This window comes from Nelumbo lutea, chromosome 3 (assembly GCF_056320005.1).
Source record: "Nelumbo lutea isolate HS-2025 chromosome 3, American lotus-T2T, whole genome shotgun sequence".
Lineage (NCBI taxonomy): Eukaryota > Viridiplantae > Streptophyta > Magnoliopsida > Proteales > Nelumbonaceae > Nelumbo > Nelumbo lutea.
In genome coordinates, this window is record NC_142686.1 from 27,390,784 (window position 1) to 27,406,897 (window position 16,114).

General features: G+C 37.1%; 1 protein-coding gene across 1 annotated transcript; it reads right to left on the minus strand.

Annotated features, from left to right (window-relative positions):
• Window positions 1-10,192: 10,192 nt before the first annotated feature.
• On the minus strand, window positions 10,193-12,428 carry LOC148863827 (homeobox-leucine zipper protein HOX3-like). Its single transcript, XM_088975277.1, has 4 exons — window positions 12,243-12,428; window positions 11,409-11,605; window positions 11,210-11,289; window positions 10,193-10,748 (listed from the first exon to the last, which is right to left on the minus strand). The coding sequence occupies exons 1-4, from the start codon at window positions 12,331-12,333 to the stop codon at window positions 10,412-10,414; spliced, it is 705 nt and encodes a 234-aa protein (XP_088831403.1). The 5' UTR covers window positions 12,334-12,428; the 3' UTR covers window positions 10,193-10,411.
• Window positions 12,429-16,114: the final 3,686 nt, after the last annotated feature.

The following is a 16,114-nucleotide window of genomic DNA, read 5'->3' on the forward strand; positions in this document are numbered from 1 at the left end:
AAGATGGGTTTTGGAACTGTGCAGAAAGTTGGATTCCTGTTAGCTTTGTCACTCCAGCAATAATTGCATGGCTTTCAGCCCCCCTTCATTCAACTGAGTATTTGAAAAGGCTGGCACTGACAAACAAGAAATAAGGGGACAAGCTAAAGAGAGTCTTGTTGGGGAGAGTATTTCCTTGTATAGAGTAGGTCTCGGTCCCAGTAGTACCGGAACTAGAACACTCTATATGCTTTAATGAGTGGAAAAAGGTTCTTTACAAATAGAAATCGCATTAGAGAGGAAACAGCCAAGCTTATTTTCGAATGGATAAGTGATGTCAACAATTAATGTGCTTTAATGGAGGCCAATGGACTATCCCACAAAATAGCTCTTCATTCAATAATGGACCCCTAAACCTAAAAATATGGCTCCTGAGCCCACCAGTAGGCGCCCCTGTTTAACAAGGTCAAACTTTTGAAAGTGTTTGTGATTTTACTTCAAAATCAGAGCTTACACCATTTCCCAAGGAGATTTAGAGCAAAAAAAAAAAAATGTACAGGATAGAAAGGAATTCTTATGAAGAGGGAACAAAAATAGATAAGAGAAAAAAAAAATGCTAAGGAAGCCATGATTGAGAGATCTCGAAGAAGTTGAAATAGCTCTTGTATTTATGCTTTCTCTTCACCAGTTACAACATTGTTGCCTACTTTGTTTTCTTTTCTTTTTGAACTTTTTTAGGAACATTACTCCCTACTTGTTGAAAGCCATCCCTTTTAGCTTGGGTTCAATTCAAGACCAAGATTGAAGGTAAACTACCTTCATTACTTGCTTTGTTCATTTTTAATGTAATCTTTGTCTCCTTTAGTTTATCATCTTTATTCTCGCAATCCTGGATTAGAGTGATATAAGTACCGGAAGAGTTTTGATGAATCACAATTCCCATGAATTTTGATGAACATGTCTTTCTAGTATCAATCATTTTTAATTATCCTTTTTGCTCTTTTTCTACTTCAACATTGGACCTTAAATGAAATCCAAATGAACAGTATGAAAAGTAGAAGTGCAAATTCAAATTGGAGTTCGTGTTCTGTGCACCCATGGGTGCACCAGACGCGTGAACCCACCAATCACGTTCAGCCACGTCATCTAGGGGAAAGAAGCATAACGTTAACGCTGTTAACATGGGTTTGGTGGTTCAACCAGAGAAAAACCAGTCACCAAACCAGCGGCCATCAGCAACGAAAACGAGAGCTCCAACAGTAAGTTTTCTGGTCTCCTCTTCTTCTTCTTCTTCTTCGTCTTTCTACTGGTAGTGATTGATCATCTACATGCATATTCTCTGAACCAATGTTAGCTGGTCCCGAAGAAGAACAAATTGCTGCTTTGAGTACCAAAATCAGCATTTGGACCCTAGATTTTTTACACCATTCTGAATGTTTAATCATTTCTCTCTTGCCTGTTTTTTTATTTATTTATTTATTTATTTTGCTCATGGACTTTGGATCTAGCTAGAAACTCTTGGCTTTCAAACCCGTCCTAGGCCTCAACACACCCTATTTTAAACCAGAGACAAATTAAAAAGGAAAAGAAAGAAACTATAAGACAGTGAGTTTGATTGATTGTAATATATACCTGCGATAAGGGAGTTCCGGCGACCTTCGCCATGGTTGGCAATGTAATTAATGTTGGGGAAGATACACTATAGTAGCATAAATGAGTGTAAAACAAATCCCAAGACAATAAGAACTTTTCCCCTAATTTTGTGTGTGAAAATGAGTGTGCCAACAACAATGATAACAAGTAAGCAATTTAGCCAAGTAATAGAAAAACAAATAATAGTCACCACACAATAGCACATCATAATTTTTACGTGAAAAACCCCAAAATCGGGAAAAAACCATGGGACCCATGGTCCGTAAAAGTCTTCCACTAATTCAAAACTTAATGGGTACAATAGTCTTCTCTAGTTGCAACTAGAGTCTTACAAACATCAAGGAAATAATCCTTAGCTCACAAATACAGCATTAACATCACCAACCCATGGTCCGTAAAAGTCTTCCACTAATTCAAAAATTAATGGGTACAATAGTCTTCTCTAGTTGCAACTAGAGTCTTACAAACATCAAGGAAATAATCCTTAGCTCACAAATACAGCATTAACATCACCAAGTGCAAGGTGGATACAACACAAGCAGAGGTTTATATCTCACCAAATTGCTATAAATTTGAACTGAGAAGTAGAAGAATGAAGAATCACCAAATCTGAACTAGAGTGGGATTCTTAACTCCAATACTTAATATCATCAAGAACGAGCTTGAACACCTCCGAGCTTAGCCTTGAATGGAGAAGAAAAACAACTATCTTCTTATCTTCTTCACAAAAAACTCAAAAAATCCAGAAACCCTTGGTTCTCTATTTTTCTCTTTACTTGTTTTCTTAGTTCGGTGGTTACGAACATATGTCGCAAAAATAGAGAACTGAGGGTTTTTGGGTTTTTTGAGTTTTTGTGAAGAATAGAAGAAGATGGTTGTTTTTCTGCTCCATTCAAGGCCAAGCTTGGAGGTGTTTCAAGCCCATTATTGATGATATTAAGTGTTGGAGTTAAGAATCCCACTCCATATCAGATTTGGTGATTCTTCCTTCTTCTACTTCTTAGTTCAAATTTATAGCAACTTGGTGAGATTTAAACCTCTATTTGTGTTGTATCCACCTTGCATTTGGTGATGTTAATGCTGTATTGTGAGCTAAGGATTATTTTCTTGATGTTTGTAAGCCTTTAATTACAACTAGAGAAGATTACTGTACCCATTAATTTCTGAATTAGTGAAGACTTTTACGGACCATAGTTCCCGTGGTTTTTCCCCGATTTTGGGGTTTTTCACGTAAAAATTCTAGTTTGCTATTGTGTGGTGATTGTTATCTGTTTTTCTATTACTTGGCTGAATTATTTACTTGTTATCATTGTTGTTGGCATACTCATTTTCACACACAAACTTAGGGGAAAAGTTCTTGCTGTCTTGGGATTGGTTTTACACTCATTTTTGCTACTATAGTGTATCTTCCCCAACAGCAGAAAAAAAAAAGGTGAAAGCCTTTTTGGCTTCCACTATACTACTCATTTTTTGGAGCAAATAAAATTGGGGTGGGCCCCTTATATGGGTTAGACCCACACCCAACAATTCTCCTCCTCCAGTTCATATGGAGGGCTTCACCAAGCCCATAGTTCTTTTGCAGAATTCAAATTTGTCTCTAGGCAAGGACTTTGTTAACATGTTTGCACCATTCTCACCAGTATGAATCTTCTCAATGTTCAACAATTTCATATCCAACACATCCCGAATCCAATGATACCTTACATCAACGTGTTTGGATCTTGAGTGGAAAGTTGGATTTTTAGAGAGATGGATAGCACTCTGTGGTGGACAATGCAACACACTTCTGAAATTTGGATTGCCATGTAATTGCTCCCCCTACAAAAGTCATTAAGTATCCCGAAGTGGACTTTCGAGATTCAACATCACCAGCCATGTCTGCATCTGTGTACCCATCCAACATGACTTTAGCATTCCCCAACAGCATGAGCAATATCTGGCCTCGTGCACACCATAATAGACATTAAATTGCCAACTGCTGAAGCATAACACACTTTCTTCATTTCTGCTTTATCTTTCTCACTTGTAGGACATTGTTTAGTGTTGAGCTTGAAATGACCTGCAAGTGGAGTAGTCACTGGTTTTGCAATGCTCATGTTGAATCTCTAAAGAACCTTCTCAATATATTTTTCTTAAGATAACCATAACTTCCCATTTTGTCTATCTCGAGAGATCTTCATACCAAGAATTTGTCTAGCCGGTCCTAAGTCTTTCATTGCAAAAGACTTGCTAAGCTCCTTTTTCAACTTGTCAATCTTGTTAGAATCATGCCCAACTATCAACATATCATCAACATAAAGCAAGAGAATAATGAAATCACCATCAGAAAATTTCTTTACAAATACACAATGATTTGAAGTGGTCCTAGTGTACCCATGATTAACCATGAAGGAGTCAAATGTGTTGTACCACTGTCTTGGTGCTTGTTTCAACCCATACAAGTTTTTCTTTAATCTGCAAACCAAATGTTTTTGCCTTTTTCTTTGAATCCTTCTGGTTGCTCCATATAAATTTCTTCTTCCAAATCACCATGAAGGAAGGCAGTCTTCACATCAAGCTATTCAAAATTTAGACTTGCAACTAGTCCAAGCATAACTTGAATCGAAGGCATTTTCACCACATGAGAGAATATTTCTTTAAAGTCAACACCCTTTTTCTGACTAAAACCCTTCACAACCAGCATTGCCTTGTATTTAAGTTGTGAGCCACTCTCATCAGATTTTAATTTATAAACCCATTTGTTTTTGAGTGCCTTTTTCCCCTTTGGTAATTTCACCAAATCATAGGTGTGATTTTCATGCAAGGATTTTAATTCCTCTTGCATTGCTTTCAGCCACTCGTCTTTCTTGTCATGTGACATAGCCTCTTGATAAGTCTCTAGCTCTCCCCAATCTATCAACATCACAAACTCATGTGGAGGATACCTAGTGGTAGGTCTTCTCTCTCTAGTTGATCTTCTAGGTTGAACTTGTGGTGAAGGAATTGAAGGTACATGTACATTTTGTACTTTCTCTGTATTTTCATTTACTATCAACATCACAAACTCATGTGGAGGATACCTAGTGGTAGTTCTTCTCTCTCTAGTTGATCTTCTAGGTTGAACTTGTGGTGAAGGAATTGAAGGTACATGTACATTTTGTACTTTCTCTGTATTTTCATTTACAGGAGTTTCATCACTAACTGTATCATCATGTTTATTTGGTACAGCTCCCCCGTGATCACCATCAACTATAGGTGGGGAAACTTGATCCAAGTTGATTTGAACATCAACGGAGGATTTTGGCTTTTCAATTTTCTCTATATCTTCAATTGTTTGATCATCAAGAAATACAATATCTTTACTTCTGATCACTTTCTTGTCCATTAGATCCCATAACCTGTACCCAAACTCTTCATGCCCATAGCCTATGAAGATGCATTGTTTAGCCTTGTCATCAAGCTTTGATCTTTCATCTCTAGGAATATGAACAAATGTCCTATAGCCAAACACTTTCAAATGACTGTATGATATGACTTTCCCTGTCTAAACTCTCTCTGGAGTATCTCCATTCAAAGGAACTGAAGGAGAAAGATTGATGAGGTCAACTGCAGTTATCATATCCTTACCCCAAAATGATTTAGGTAATTTAGCATAAGAGAGCATGCATCTGATTCTATCAATAATTGTTCTATTCATTTTCTCTACTACTCCATTGTGTTGAGGAGTCTTAGGAACACTTTTATCAAACCAGATACCATGGATCCTACAATATTCTTCAAAAGGACCCCTATATTCACCACCGATGGCCGTTGGTTTGGATCACTCGTTGTGGTATGGTTGCCAGTATGGGATAGGGTTTAGTGGCCGATTTCTGTCTAGTTGAACCGTCGAACCCATGTTAACATTGTTAACACTATGCTTCTTTCCCCCTAGACGATGTGGTCGAACTTGATTGGTGGGTTCACACGTCCAGTGCACCCATTGGTGCATAGAACATGGACTCTTCAAATTGCCTAACCTACTTTGACCCAACTAGACCTACTCGACCCTAAACAAGTTTGAGACAGGCCCAAATTGAGTACTTGTTTGAGAGGGTTTTCATGCAATGGTTTTTGTTGATGTCACATGAGTTGAGAAACCTAGAATGCCATGAAGTTGTGTTTGGAAAAAACCTATAAAGTCTAAAATAGGCTTACTAAAACCACAAAAAATCAACTTCCAGTAAAGCTATCTCAAGTAGCTTTTCCAAAACAGTTCAGTCAACACATCTCAATCAATGCAGAAGCTCTCCCAAATGGACTCTGAGTTTGGTTTAACATGGTTAGGCATAAGTTGGAAAACTCAGACTTTGACCTGAGGTAAGGTCAAGCTTTATGCTCAGGAACCTATTTTAGAATTGGGCCTAAGTTGGCATTAAACTTGGTTCAATCCAACCAAATTCATCCTTTTTTTGAACTCTATTATAAACATCCAAATTTCTTAAATTAGCATTAATTGTCTATTTAGTTTAATCAAATTAAAATCCTTTATGAACTTCTTTTGAAGTTTCCATGCTTGCTTTCCCACTATCTCCTCTCCTTTTCTTCCTAGCATTGAAAAACATTTGATTACTTGTTAATTTTCCATGTCTGAGTTGAACTTGCCAGATGGCGCTGTCCATAACTTTGATGTATGGCAACTAGGGGTGCCAATGGACCGGTTTTGGGTTGGACTCCATTCAAATCAAAATCCATTTGGATGGATTGGACGAACCAATAAGACATATTGAATTTGGACGGACTGGATGGACAAATATGACATATTGGTTTGGACCTGGTCCATCCATAATGAATTTATATTGGATTGAGCCAATATCCGGTCCATTGGTAGAAGATAAGAACATAGGTGTTAATGGACCGGGTTTGAGTTGAAACCAATCTAAATTAACAGGAATTTGAATAGATTGGATAGTCTTTGGATCGGTCCAAATTGGTCCATAATATTCATTAGACTGGATTGGACCAGGTCCATTTGTAATGGACTCACATTGGACTAGACCGGATTAGACCAAATCTAGTCCAGTTGACACCCCTAATGGCAACCACCTTTTCCACACAACAAGGCACCCTCCAATATGGTATTTCAGCAACAACCAAAAATGGCCTCTGGCCTTTATTAGCCTTAATATGTTGAATTTTAATCTCATTAGAGATTAAATCCAATGGGGTTTGATTGATCAATTACATGAAAAACACACCTATATACATGTCTTGGAAAATAGTTTTTTTTTTCTCTTACGAAAATCGGTTTTCAACTTGTCCCACATTGGAAAATTACAAAACTTGTTTTGAGTTTTTAAATAGAAGTTTATTTACACTACTTAGAAATAAAGAGGAGAGTATAGAGGCTTGTTGTTGCACAACGCACACGTGTGTACGACTCAATGAGGTGCTTTAGAGGCGCACTTTGACTTTTGGTGTGAGGCTAACCGTTGATGTTTCAACGGTCACGATTCGATCGTGTGTGATCAATAGGTTCTGTTTAATGTTATTAAATTGTGATTATTCAATGAACCTTTTTTGAAGTAGCACATTCCTTTGCTCCATGACTCTTCATAAATTATTTAAGGAGTGTGAATCAAGCAAGTGCACATACAAGTTTTCAAAATTATTTTTGTCTCTCTCAATTCAATATGTTATTGTCTCACAAAAGGTTTCTTCAGAAGCTCTTCAACTTTGTTGGTTGTAGATTCTTGCCTAAGGCTTTGTTGTATCCTGAGAATGGATTTACCTATGACCCAACAGCAAACTCAATAGTATTGAGTAGGGGCAAATAAGATTCTAAATTTTACTAACCCCAATTTTCCAACACCATTTAGACCCTCCAATACTATTCCTTTCTTTTGCTGCAATTTTATAGCATTCTACTGTAGTTTCCATAACTTTAAGGATTGAGGGAGAGGTGCCAAGCTCCTTCCTGCATGCAACTTGATTATTTATTCCCTTTTATCTTACATGTTTAAACCTTTGATAGGACCACATATATTTGATCAAATAAGTGAATGTATTATAGCACATACAACTTACTAGTTGTGTGAGTAGGATAATTACTATTTTAACCTATGAAGCTTTCATGATGACAAGAATGTCCCTCATACCCATTTTCAAAGACAAGCACTACAATATATAACTACTCTAATTAAAAAAGAAAAATTAGGCATTAAAGTCTAGTTAATTAATTATCTAATTGTTGGCATGTGCATTTGCACATACAATAGGAGAGAGTGGGGAGAGAAAAATAACTGGCGGACAAAAAAAAAGTGTTTGTTTATTAAGCCCATGGTGTGTTCTAGAACGGGCTGAGGTTGGTTTTAGAATGCAAAATATCGCTGCTGATTTTGGAATGCATAAAAATCTTGCATGTTATAGTTCGCACCACACCATAAATAGGACACTCTCTAAAACAAACACACCACTCTTGCTTGTGGCCACAATACATTACTGAACACCCTCCCATGGTAAATATAATTGAAATGGTGTATGGAACAACATCAAGATAATGTTCTATAGTGTTGGATGGACCTCAAGTTTAAAAGCAAATAACTTATATAGGTTCACATAGGATTCAACTAAACCCAAAATACAATTTTTTCACCACTAAGATAAGGGTTTTGAATCCAAAAGCATCTGCTTGTAATTAAAAGATGGGACCTCTAATATATAATGAGAATAAACGAAAGTGGTGGACCAAATCTTTTAAATGGAAAAGCCTTCTGCATGTACTACCTCCCAACAAAATCAACAAGTATATCTCCCATCCAACAAGAATGCCAACTACTCAAAAGGTTGATGCAGGTGTGAAAAGTAAGAGCTTCCATGCGACAATTAAGCATGTATTTGAAAAGATAATTCCTACATGCATGCTTTGTTCGAGTGCCCTAAAATGTTTTAGCTTAAAGAAAGTTCTGCTATATATGGTACTGAAAAAGCATGGTACCTAACAAACAGATAATTAATCCAATCAATTGATGTTTTCGTTCAAATTCGCTCGAGAATATGATTGGTAAAATTATTTTAGGTTTGGTACCATAGAAATTGCATTGAAGAAATGAGCAGCATATGGAGGGTTGAACAAACAAATTAAGAGACTTTAATATTCGATCTTCTTTGTTCTTACTGGCTAAATATTGTTTGATGAAGAAAGAAAAGTAGTCTCCACTTTGTATATTAAACAAATTGGAATCCCTTAAAAGAAGATCATGTTGTCATGTTTAATTAATACTTTTAGAGATTCAATATCGGCCAAATATTCCCAGATCGCACCTGACCTTACATGAACAAAGAACCTTCAATTTACTTATAAAGAAAGAGGAGAAAACCCAAAAGACTACATACTGCCACATATATATTTTACGGAAATATATATATTTTTTTTGTAAAAACACTTGATATTTTCTATAAAAAGGGGAAAAATCATCGAAATCAAGAAGAAAGAAAAAGAAAAGACTGCTTGTTTTTCGTTTAATACTTCAATTATTAATAGATTTACATATTTCAGTGTTTGAAATGCAAATTGATTCATTGTTGCACTCTATACAGAGTTTCACACGTTATATTTAATTTCCATATGGAAAATATGGGCTAGGTTTTGTAGGAAAGATCCCAACTTGACATGATTAATGAAGAAACCTTTTCCTTTTTTTATATTTCATAAATTTCAGACAATCAAATGCTACAAAGACAATTGCATGGCATCGATTCTTTAATAAAAGAAGATGCAACCATTGGGATGATTTTGCTTTCCTATTTTGGGAAATGATATTACCATCTGCCACTTCTCTCTCTTCATTAAGATACCAACAACAGATTTGCAACAAGTTCTAGCTAGAGTCAATATATATATAGCTAGGCTCAAAGGCCTACAACATTACTACCATAAGAATACAACTATCAATTAGATTAAAACTCAATACCCATATATAATATCTTGACTGTCTTTCTGGAGAGAGAGAGAGAGAGAGAGAGAGAGAGAGAGAGAGATTGACCGGAATTCCTTTCAAAGTCTATAATAGAAATTAAGAACACATCAATCAATAGAAAAAAAATAAATAAGATATATAAGAGATGAATGTTGTTTAGACAATCAGGCTTTATATCTTATTTATATTTATAAATGTCTCATACATGCCCATGTGATTATGCCACTATTCTCTACTTCCAAACGGTATTCATACTATATATATGGAGAGTCCAAAACTTTGACACAAATTTAAATAAAAGTTTAATAGAATTATAGAAGAGGCCAAAACCGTCCTTGTCCTTGAAGAAAAATTTTAAACCTAGCAAAAGCTAAGCTTCATCAAATGTGCTTCACTTTTTGTTGTTGTTAAATGTTAATAATAAATGATGGATTCATTTCCAGATACGACCATCACCACCACCATCTCGTCATCAAGCTCTCATTCACTACGCAGCATGGAGCCATGAATGATCCATCCCCTCCAATCATCTTCTCAATTGCGATCTCACGTCAGATAGGATTATATGAAATTAGGATAGGAGCATAGGATAAATGGGTAATGGGTGTGACGAGAGAGAGAGAGAGAGAGGAATGGTGTGTATGGAATATACAGTCATTTGTTCCAATAAGATAAAGGAAAAAAAAAAGTCAGACGACAGACCAAAAAGTAATCTCATCACTAATGAGTAATATATATAATCTAATGGCCTTTCTGAATTGTGAATCCTTCTTTCTTTTGATCTTTGTTTTCTGGTGTTACATGTAAGAACCCCAACAAACCAACCATGAGTGCTCGAGTAACTAACAAGCCGCCGACGGCTGTCGAGACTGGTGGAGCACCGGTGCTGCTTTAGAGAAGGCCAAGGTGGTGGCGGTGGGGTCAGTTGTGTTGGTAGTGGTGGCAATAGTGGGACCCTTGTCGAAGGCGCTGCTCGTCACGCGCTCGCATCTGGGGCACATGGTCAGCGTCGATGCCGGCAACGGCTCACAGCTGTGGGGCGACAACACCGTCGGTGGACCCACTCTCATCGCCCTCAGCTCCTCCACCTCCCTCTGTAGTTTCCTGTTCTCCTCCGTCAGTGACCCAAACCACCTCTTCAGGTACTCACATTCCATCTCCGTCTGCTTCAGTTTCGTCCTACATTTTTTAACAAAAAAAAAAAAAGAAAATTGGAAATCACTTAAAATGACCAAAACATCCCTCTAGCTACTGACCCAAATTCATCCACTCTTCAGAATTCTCTCACATGCTTGATGCATGCACAGTATGACGAAAGTTTAACCCCAACCGTTGGATTTATCAATTGTATTTAGCAGGGCCATGTATGATGAAACGTCAGTTTGAATTGAATGTTGAAGTTACACCACACACTGTTTCTTATGTTAACGTTATAGCCTTGATTTACAAGTAAGTAATAATAAGGGAAATACGTTTTATTAGACGGAAACAGAATCTGATTCGATTATGATATTTTATGGGTGCTGGGTAGGTAGGTAGGAACGGATACGTTATTAATTAGTGAAATTATTAGGGTTAAAATTGTCAAGAGAAAGAGAATTGATTCAACGCAGTAAAGAGGGTACGTAGTTTGCTTGCACCTGGCCCTACGGTTTTGAAACCAAACTTCGACTTGTCGTGGCCTCAGCTTCAGTTGTAAAGCCAACGCTTCCTTTTGTTTCTGCCCCCAATACAAATTATCAAAATAGGAAAATTGTCAGATAAGAAAAAATAAATAAATAAATTGCAATTGCATTGAAGATGATGATCGAAGAGGGTTATCATCTAAGAAAGAGTTACAGGATTCAAGGTCTGGTTCTGTCTGAAGCTCTCTTCCAGGAGACGAGACTGTTCTTTTGTGAGGCGGAGCTTCTTACGGGGAGGACCTTCACCACCACCCAAACCGCTCTCTTCTTCTTCTTCTTCTGCACTTCCTACTTCTTCTGTGCCCGAGGGGATTTGATTTATGTCCAGCTCTCTCGTCACACTGCCACCATCTGTAAGGAAAAAGAAGACTTGAATTAGTGTTTTTCCATGTTTATAAGCAATGAAACCCATCTGTTAGAAACCAGAAAGAAAAATAAAAAAATAAAAAAAAATAAAACACCGAAAATTTATAAGTCGACCGGACTAACTACTAAGAGAGAAAAGATTGATCCAGTAACCTCCAAAAAGCTATAAAGAGAAGAGAGAGAGAGAGAGAGAGAGAGACTCACGTGTTGGCAGAAGGCCAGAGACTCCATCTCAAAATAAACTTGATCAAAAAGGAAGAAAGAAAAGGAGACAAAACGTTACTTGGATGTGAGCAAAAAGAGAGGAAAAGAAGAAAGAAGCAAAATTAAAATGGAAGAAAACCCAGCTATAAACCAGATCCAAGACATACACAAATCGATAGACAGAAAGATTAAAAAAGAAAGGTCTAGTAAAATAGAAGGATTGAAAGAATACAAGTTTTCACATTACAAATCATAAAAGAAGTTGAAAGCCCATAAACAGAGAAGCATGAACTTGAATAAATGAACACAGTGATAAAACTCTTGAAAAACAGGAAACAAAAGCATCAAATTCTCATACCCATAACTCAGAGGTGGGAGAAAAAGGAATAATAAACAATAGATGTTATTTCTTATTTACCTGAGGGAGGAAGAGTAGAAGAAGAAGAAGAAGCTAAACCAGGAACAGATATCGTTAATTCCAAACGTGAAGTTAAATCCAAGTCCGCCATGGGAGCTGCATAAAAGAAGATTGAGATTTGAGAAGCGATTGTTGGAGACGAGAAGGGGTTGGAGTGAAATGGGCGAAAAGTTAAAAAGGTAAAATAGATAACTGAAGGAAAGAGGAGAAGGATATATAGATTGGACCTTGGACGAACCCATCGTTACTTCCCCTAGGATTTTGACCAGGGTCATCAGGTCAAAGAGTCTGACGGTCAGATGCTTGACACGTGTCCACTTCATTGGTATACTGTGGGAGAACTGCCGGCAGGTTTCCAGTTTTGTCGATGCTGAGTCAAGGTTGTCGGTTTGCAGGTCGGCTGGCGAAATGATTGGAAACCCAGACCGGGCTCAGGAGTCAGGAGTCAGGAGTCAGGAGAAGACTCAGGAGTCTCCATGTTTAACTAGAACTAGATCTAATTATGTAACGTGATTTGCCTCCATCAATCCCTATGTGCCCCACTCATGTCTCATCATCTCTTATCAATTTAACATATGTTACCGGATGAAACAAAACAAACGGTCATGATTCAACCAAATGGTTAGTTAAAGACCTGTACAATCAATCTAGAAATATGTATAATCCCCTCCCCATTCGATCTCAACCGTCAACACACTCAATGGAATGTAATGTAGTGATTTGATGAATTGGTTGTGGGCTCAAGTCTATTGGGCAAAATTCTGGAGCCCATGACACTTTTATTAACAAGGCAACGACGACATTGTATCTCCAGAAATCTTCTTATTAAGGGAAATTTTATGATGCGGAAAAGTCATGGTATTGGAAGAAATTTGATCAATCAAAATCTATTCATAAATTTTTAATAAATAACACCGATTGATTATCCCATTTATAATATCAGTTGATTGGTCAAAAAATTTTCAAATATGATATCTTTCGCATAATCATAATCGAACCCCTCTATTAAAACCCTGAACCTTAAGAACAGAAAGAAAATTGAAGATTTCAAGCCCATTACTTACCCTTAAAGTAGGTTCTCATTAATTCGGACTGTGGGCCATATAACTATGATCAGCCCAAGAACGAGGCACACAGTGTGAAAGGAAGACTGGATAAAAACTTGAAAGAATGTTCATTGACTTGTAGTCTCAATTCTTATCATTAGAAGACATGATCAAGAGCCGTTGGATTGGTTTAACTTCTTGACGGACTAAACGGTTTGTAGAGGGCCCACCAAAACTTTAGGATTCATGCTTCAGGCGAATGGACCCATGTCCATGTGAATGGTGGAGGTCGGCCCACCAACGCGAACGTATACATGCAAATCCTACCGTTGAAGAGGTTGATAGAATGTATCCGACTTGGTAGTGGCCATCATCAAATCAAATCATGAAAAGCGCGCAAAACATTTGCATCTCAAGCGACAGGAGTCCAACGTCGAGACAGTTCTGCCACGTCGATCATGTTGTCTAGTGGGGCCGAGAGGATGTACGATCAAAATTATTGTTGACTATGATAAAGCCGTATACTGAATGAACTGTATCATTTGTACGGCAAATGCTTCTCCGTTTTTGGTTTTTTTTTTTTTAATAATTGACGACATCTTTTATTTTGTCATTTCACGCATGCTTGTTGGTTTCGCAGACGTCCTTTGAGTTGGACATTCAAATAATTAACTACAATGGACGGTCAAGATCCAATAGAGCCACAGGAATTGTAGTCGCCTGATGTATGATGACGGAAGATCTACGCACGATGATTAGAAGAGAAAGTAAAAGTAAAAATATTGAAGATCCATAAAAAATAAAAATGTAAGGAAGGATGGTAAGACGGGTCCCACAAATGAACCAACGCTCCTGATTATTAGGGGAGAATGGTTTGAATTCTCGTGTTGCATTAGTCAAGAACGCGGTGGAAGCGTGGAGGGAAGCTTCTCAGAGAAGACAAAAAGGGTAAGTGGGGGGCGCAAAAAGATTGATTAATATGGGAACACTGATAAATAAAAATGGGAACCAGTGGGACCTACGTGTCGCCTTGAAGTTTCTGTACGGCTGATGTCCTTCCATCATATACCGTTTGATGCAATCCCAGTGGCGGACAGGGTGGGCCCACGCTTGTTTCTGTGCTCAATTCTCACTTCTCAGTCCAAAAAAGTTCACTGTTGGGCAATTTGTTTTGGGCTGAGATGACGATAACAGAAACAGAATAATCATAATCTGGCCTTTGACTCTCTGAGAGAAGGCTGAAGGGATGACAAATTTTCCCCGAAAAACCCGGGACGGGTTTTCCCCGATTTTAAACGAGGACGGGACGAAAGGGGAAAATATTTTTGATCTGGGGACGCCGACGGGTTTGTATATAATTTCTTTTAACTCTGTTGAACACGATGGCAAATAAATAAAATATCCAAAATTTTAATATTAATTTTTAAAATATTTCAAGTTTCTTCCAAATTATTAAAAGTTTTAAGATATTATAATCTCATTTTTAAAATATTCCTAAATTTTTATAATCCTATTTCTAAAACATTCTTGAAATTTGATGTATTTTTAAGTTGTTGACATACTTTATAGTTAAAAGTGGGAAAATTTTGGGGATTTCATAACCATAGGTGGTGCCCCTTCCTGAACTCACCCCAATGGCCGTTTTATAGCAGCTGATGGGTGAGCCGAATGAGTTGCTGCTTGGATTCACAAATTGAAAAAATGATTATTGACTTGTGGTTTCATCTTTAATCATATTTTAGAATTAATGTAGATGTTTTCTGAATAATCTGTATCAGTGTTGGTGTAAGACTTGGTTTGAACAGGACGTCCAAACCTTAAAAGCTGGCAACAAGTTGCCTTTCCATGTCCTAGTTAAAAACAACGGTATTTATGTTTTTATGCAGGTTGAATGAATGAACTGCCTATTAACCAACAAAACCGGGATCATTGGTGCATTCCGGTTTTTAGCCTGTTTCAACTCTTCCAACACTGATGTGTATATCATATTTATGAGAATAATCTACCATTATACTTAGAGAATAAGAGTTCATAAGCGTTTATGTGTGTAGATATTAAAAAAAAAAAGAATCAAAGAGACGGTAGGAGTGCAATTACTAAAATTACACAAGCTAATCAACTTTTCATGACTGTGGTAAACTCCATTGAAATTGTTTTACTTTCTTCTTACGATATTTATTTGATTAGATGCAAGGTTCAAAATATCAATATGCCTGATATACTGATAAGGGTGTATCGGGCGAATTGATACAAATTTTGCCAGTCAGACCTCTGATACACCCACTGTAGGGGCGTATTAAAGGAGTCCCGAAACGATATGTATCGGCTAATATTGATACTTTGAACTTGGCTAGATCAATTACTAAAATTTCATCTATTTATGATTCTTATATTATTGCTTATGGATTTTTTTTTGGGTAAATATATGGACTGTTAATAAATCATTTCAGGCATATATAATAAATGTAACACCATAACTGCAGCCATGTGGACTAGACTCTTTCATTAGAGAGCTATTAGAGAGCTATGGGACCAAAGTAAATTGCTCTACTTTGGTCCCATAGCAATTTACTTCTACTAATGAATTTTGTCATGTGGACTAGACCTCTACTTAGGTGGACTAGACCTGTTTGGGAGGGCTTTCAATTGGGCAGCCACTCTTGGCAGGTGGAGGTGGGCTTCATATGAAAAACACAAAAGTTATGTTTGGTGAAAAAATGATTATTGACTTGTGCACAGAACCTAAGAGTATCGATCAACCAAATGCCCAAAATACTTTGGGCTATTATGCTTTGACATAGATTTGATTTTTATAGTCCAATGGCT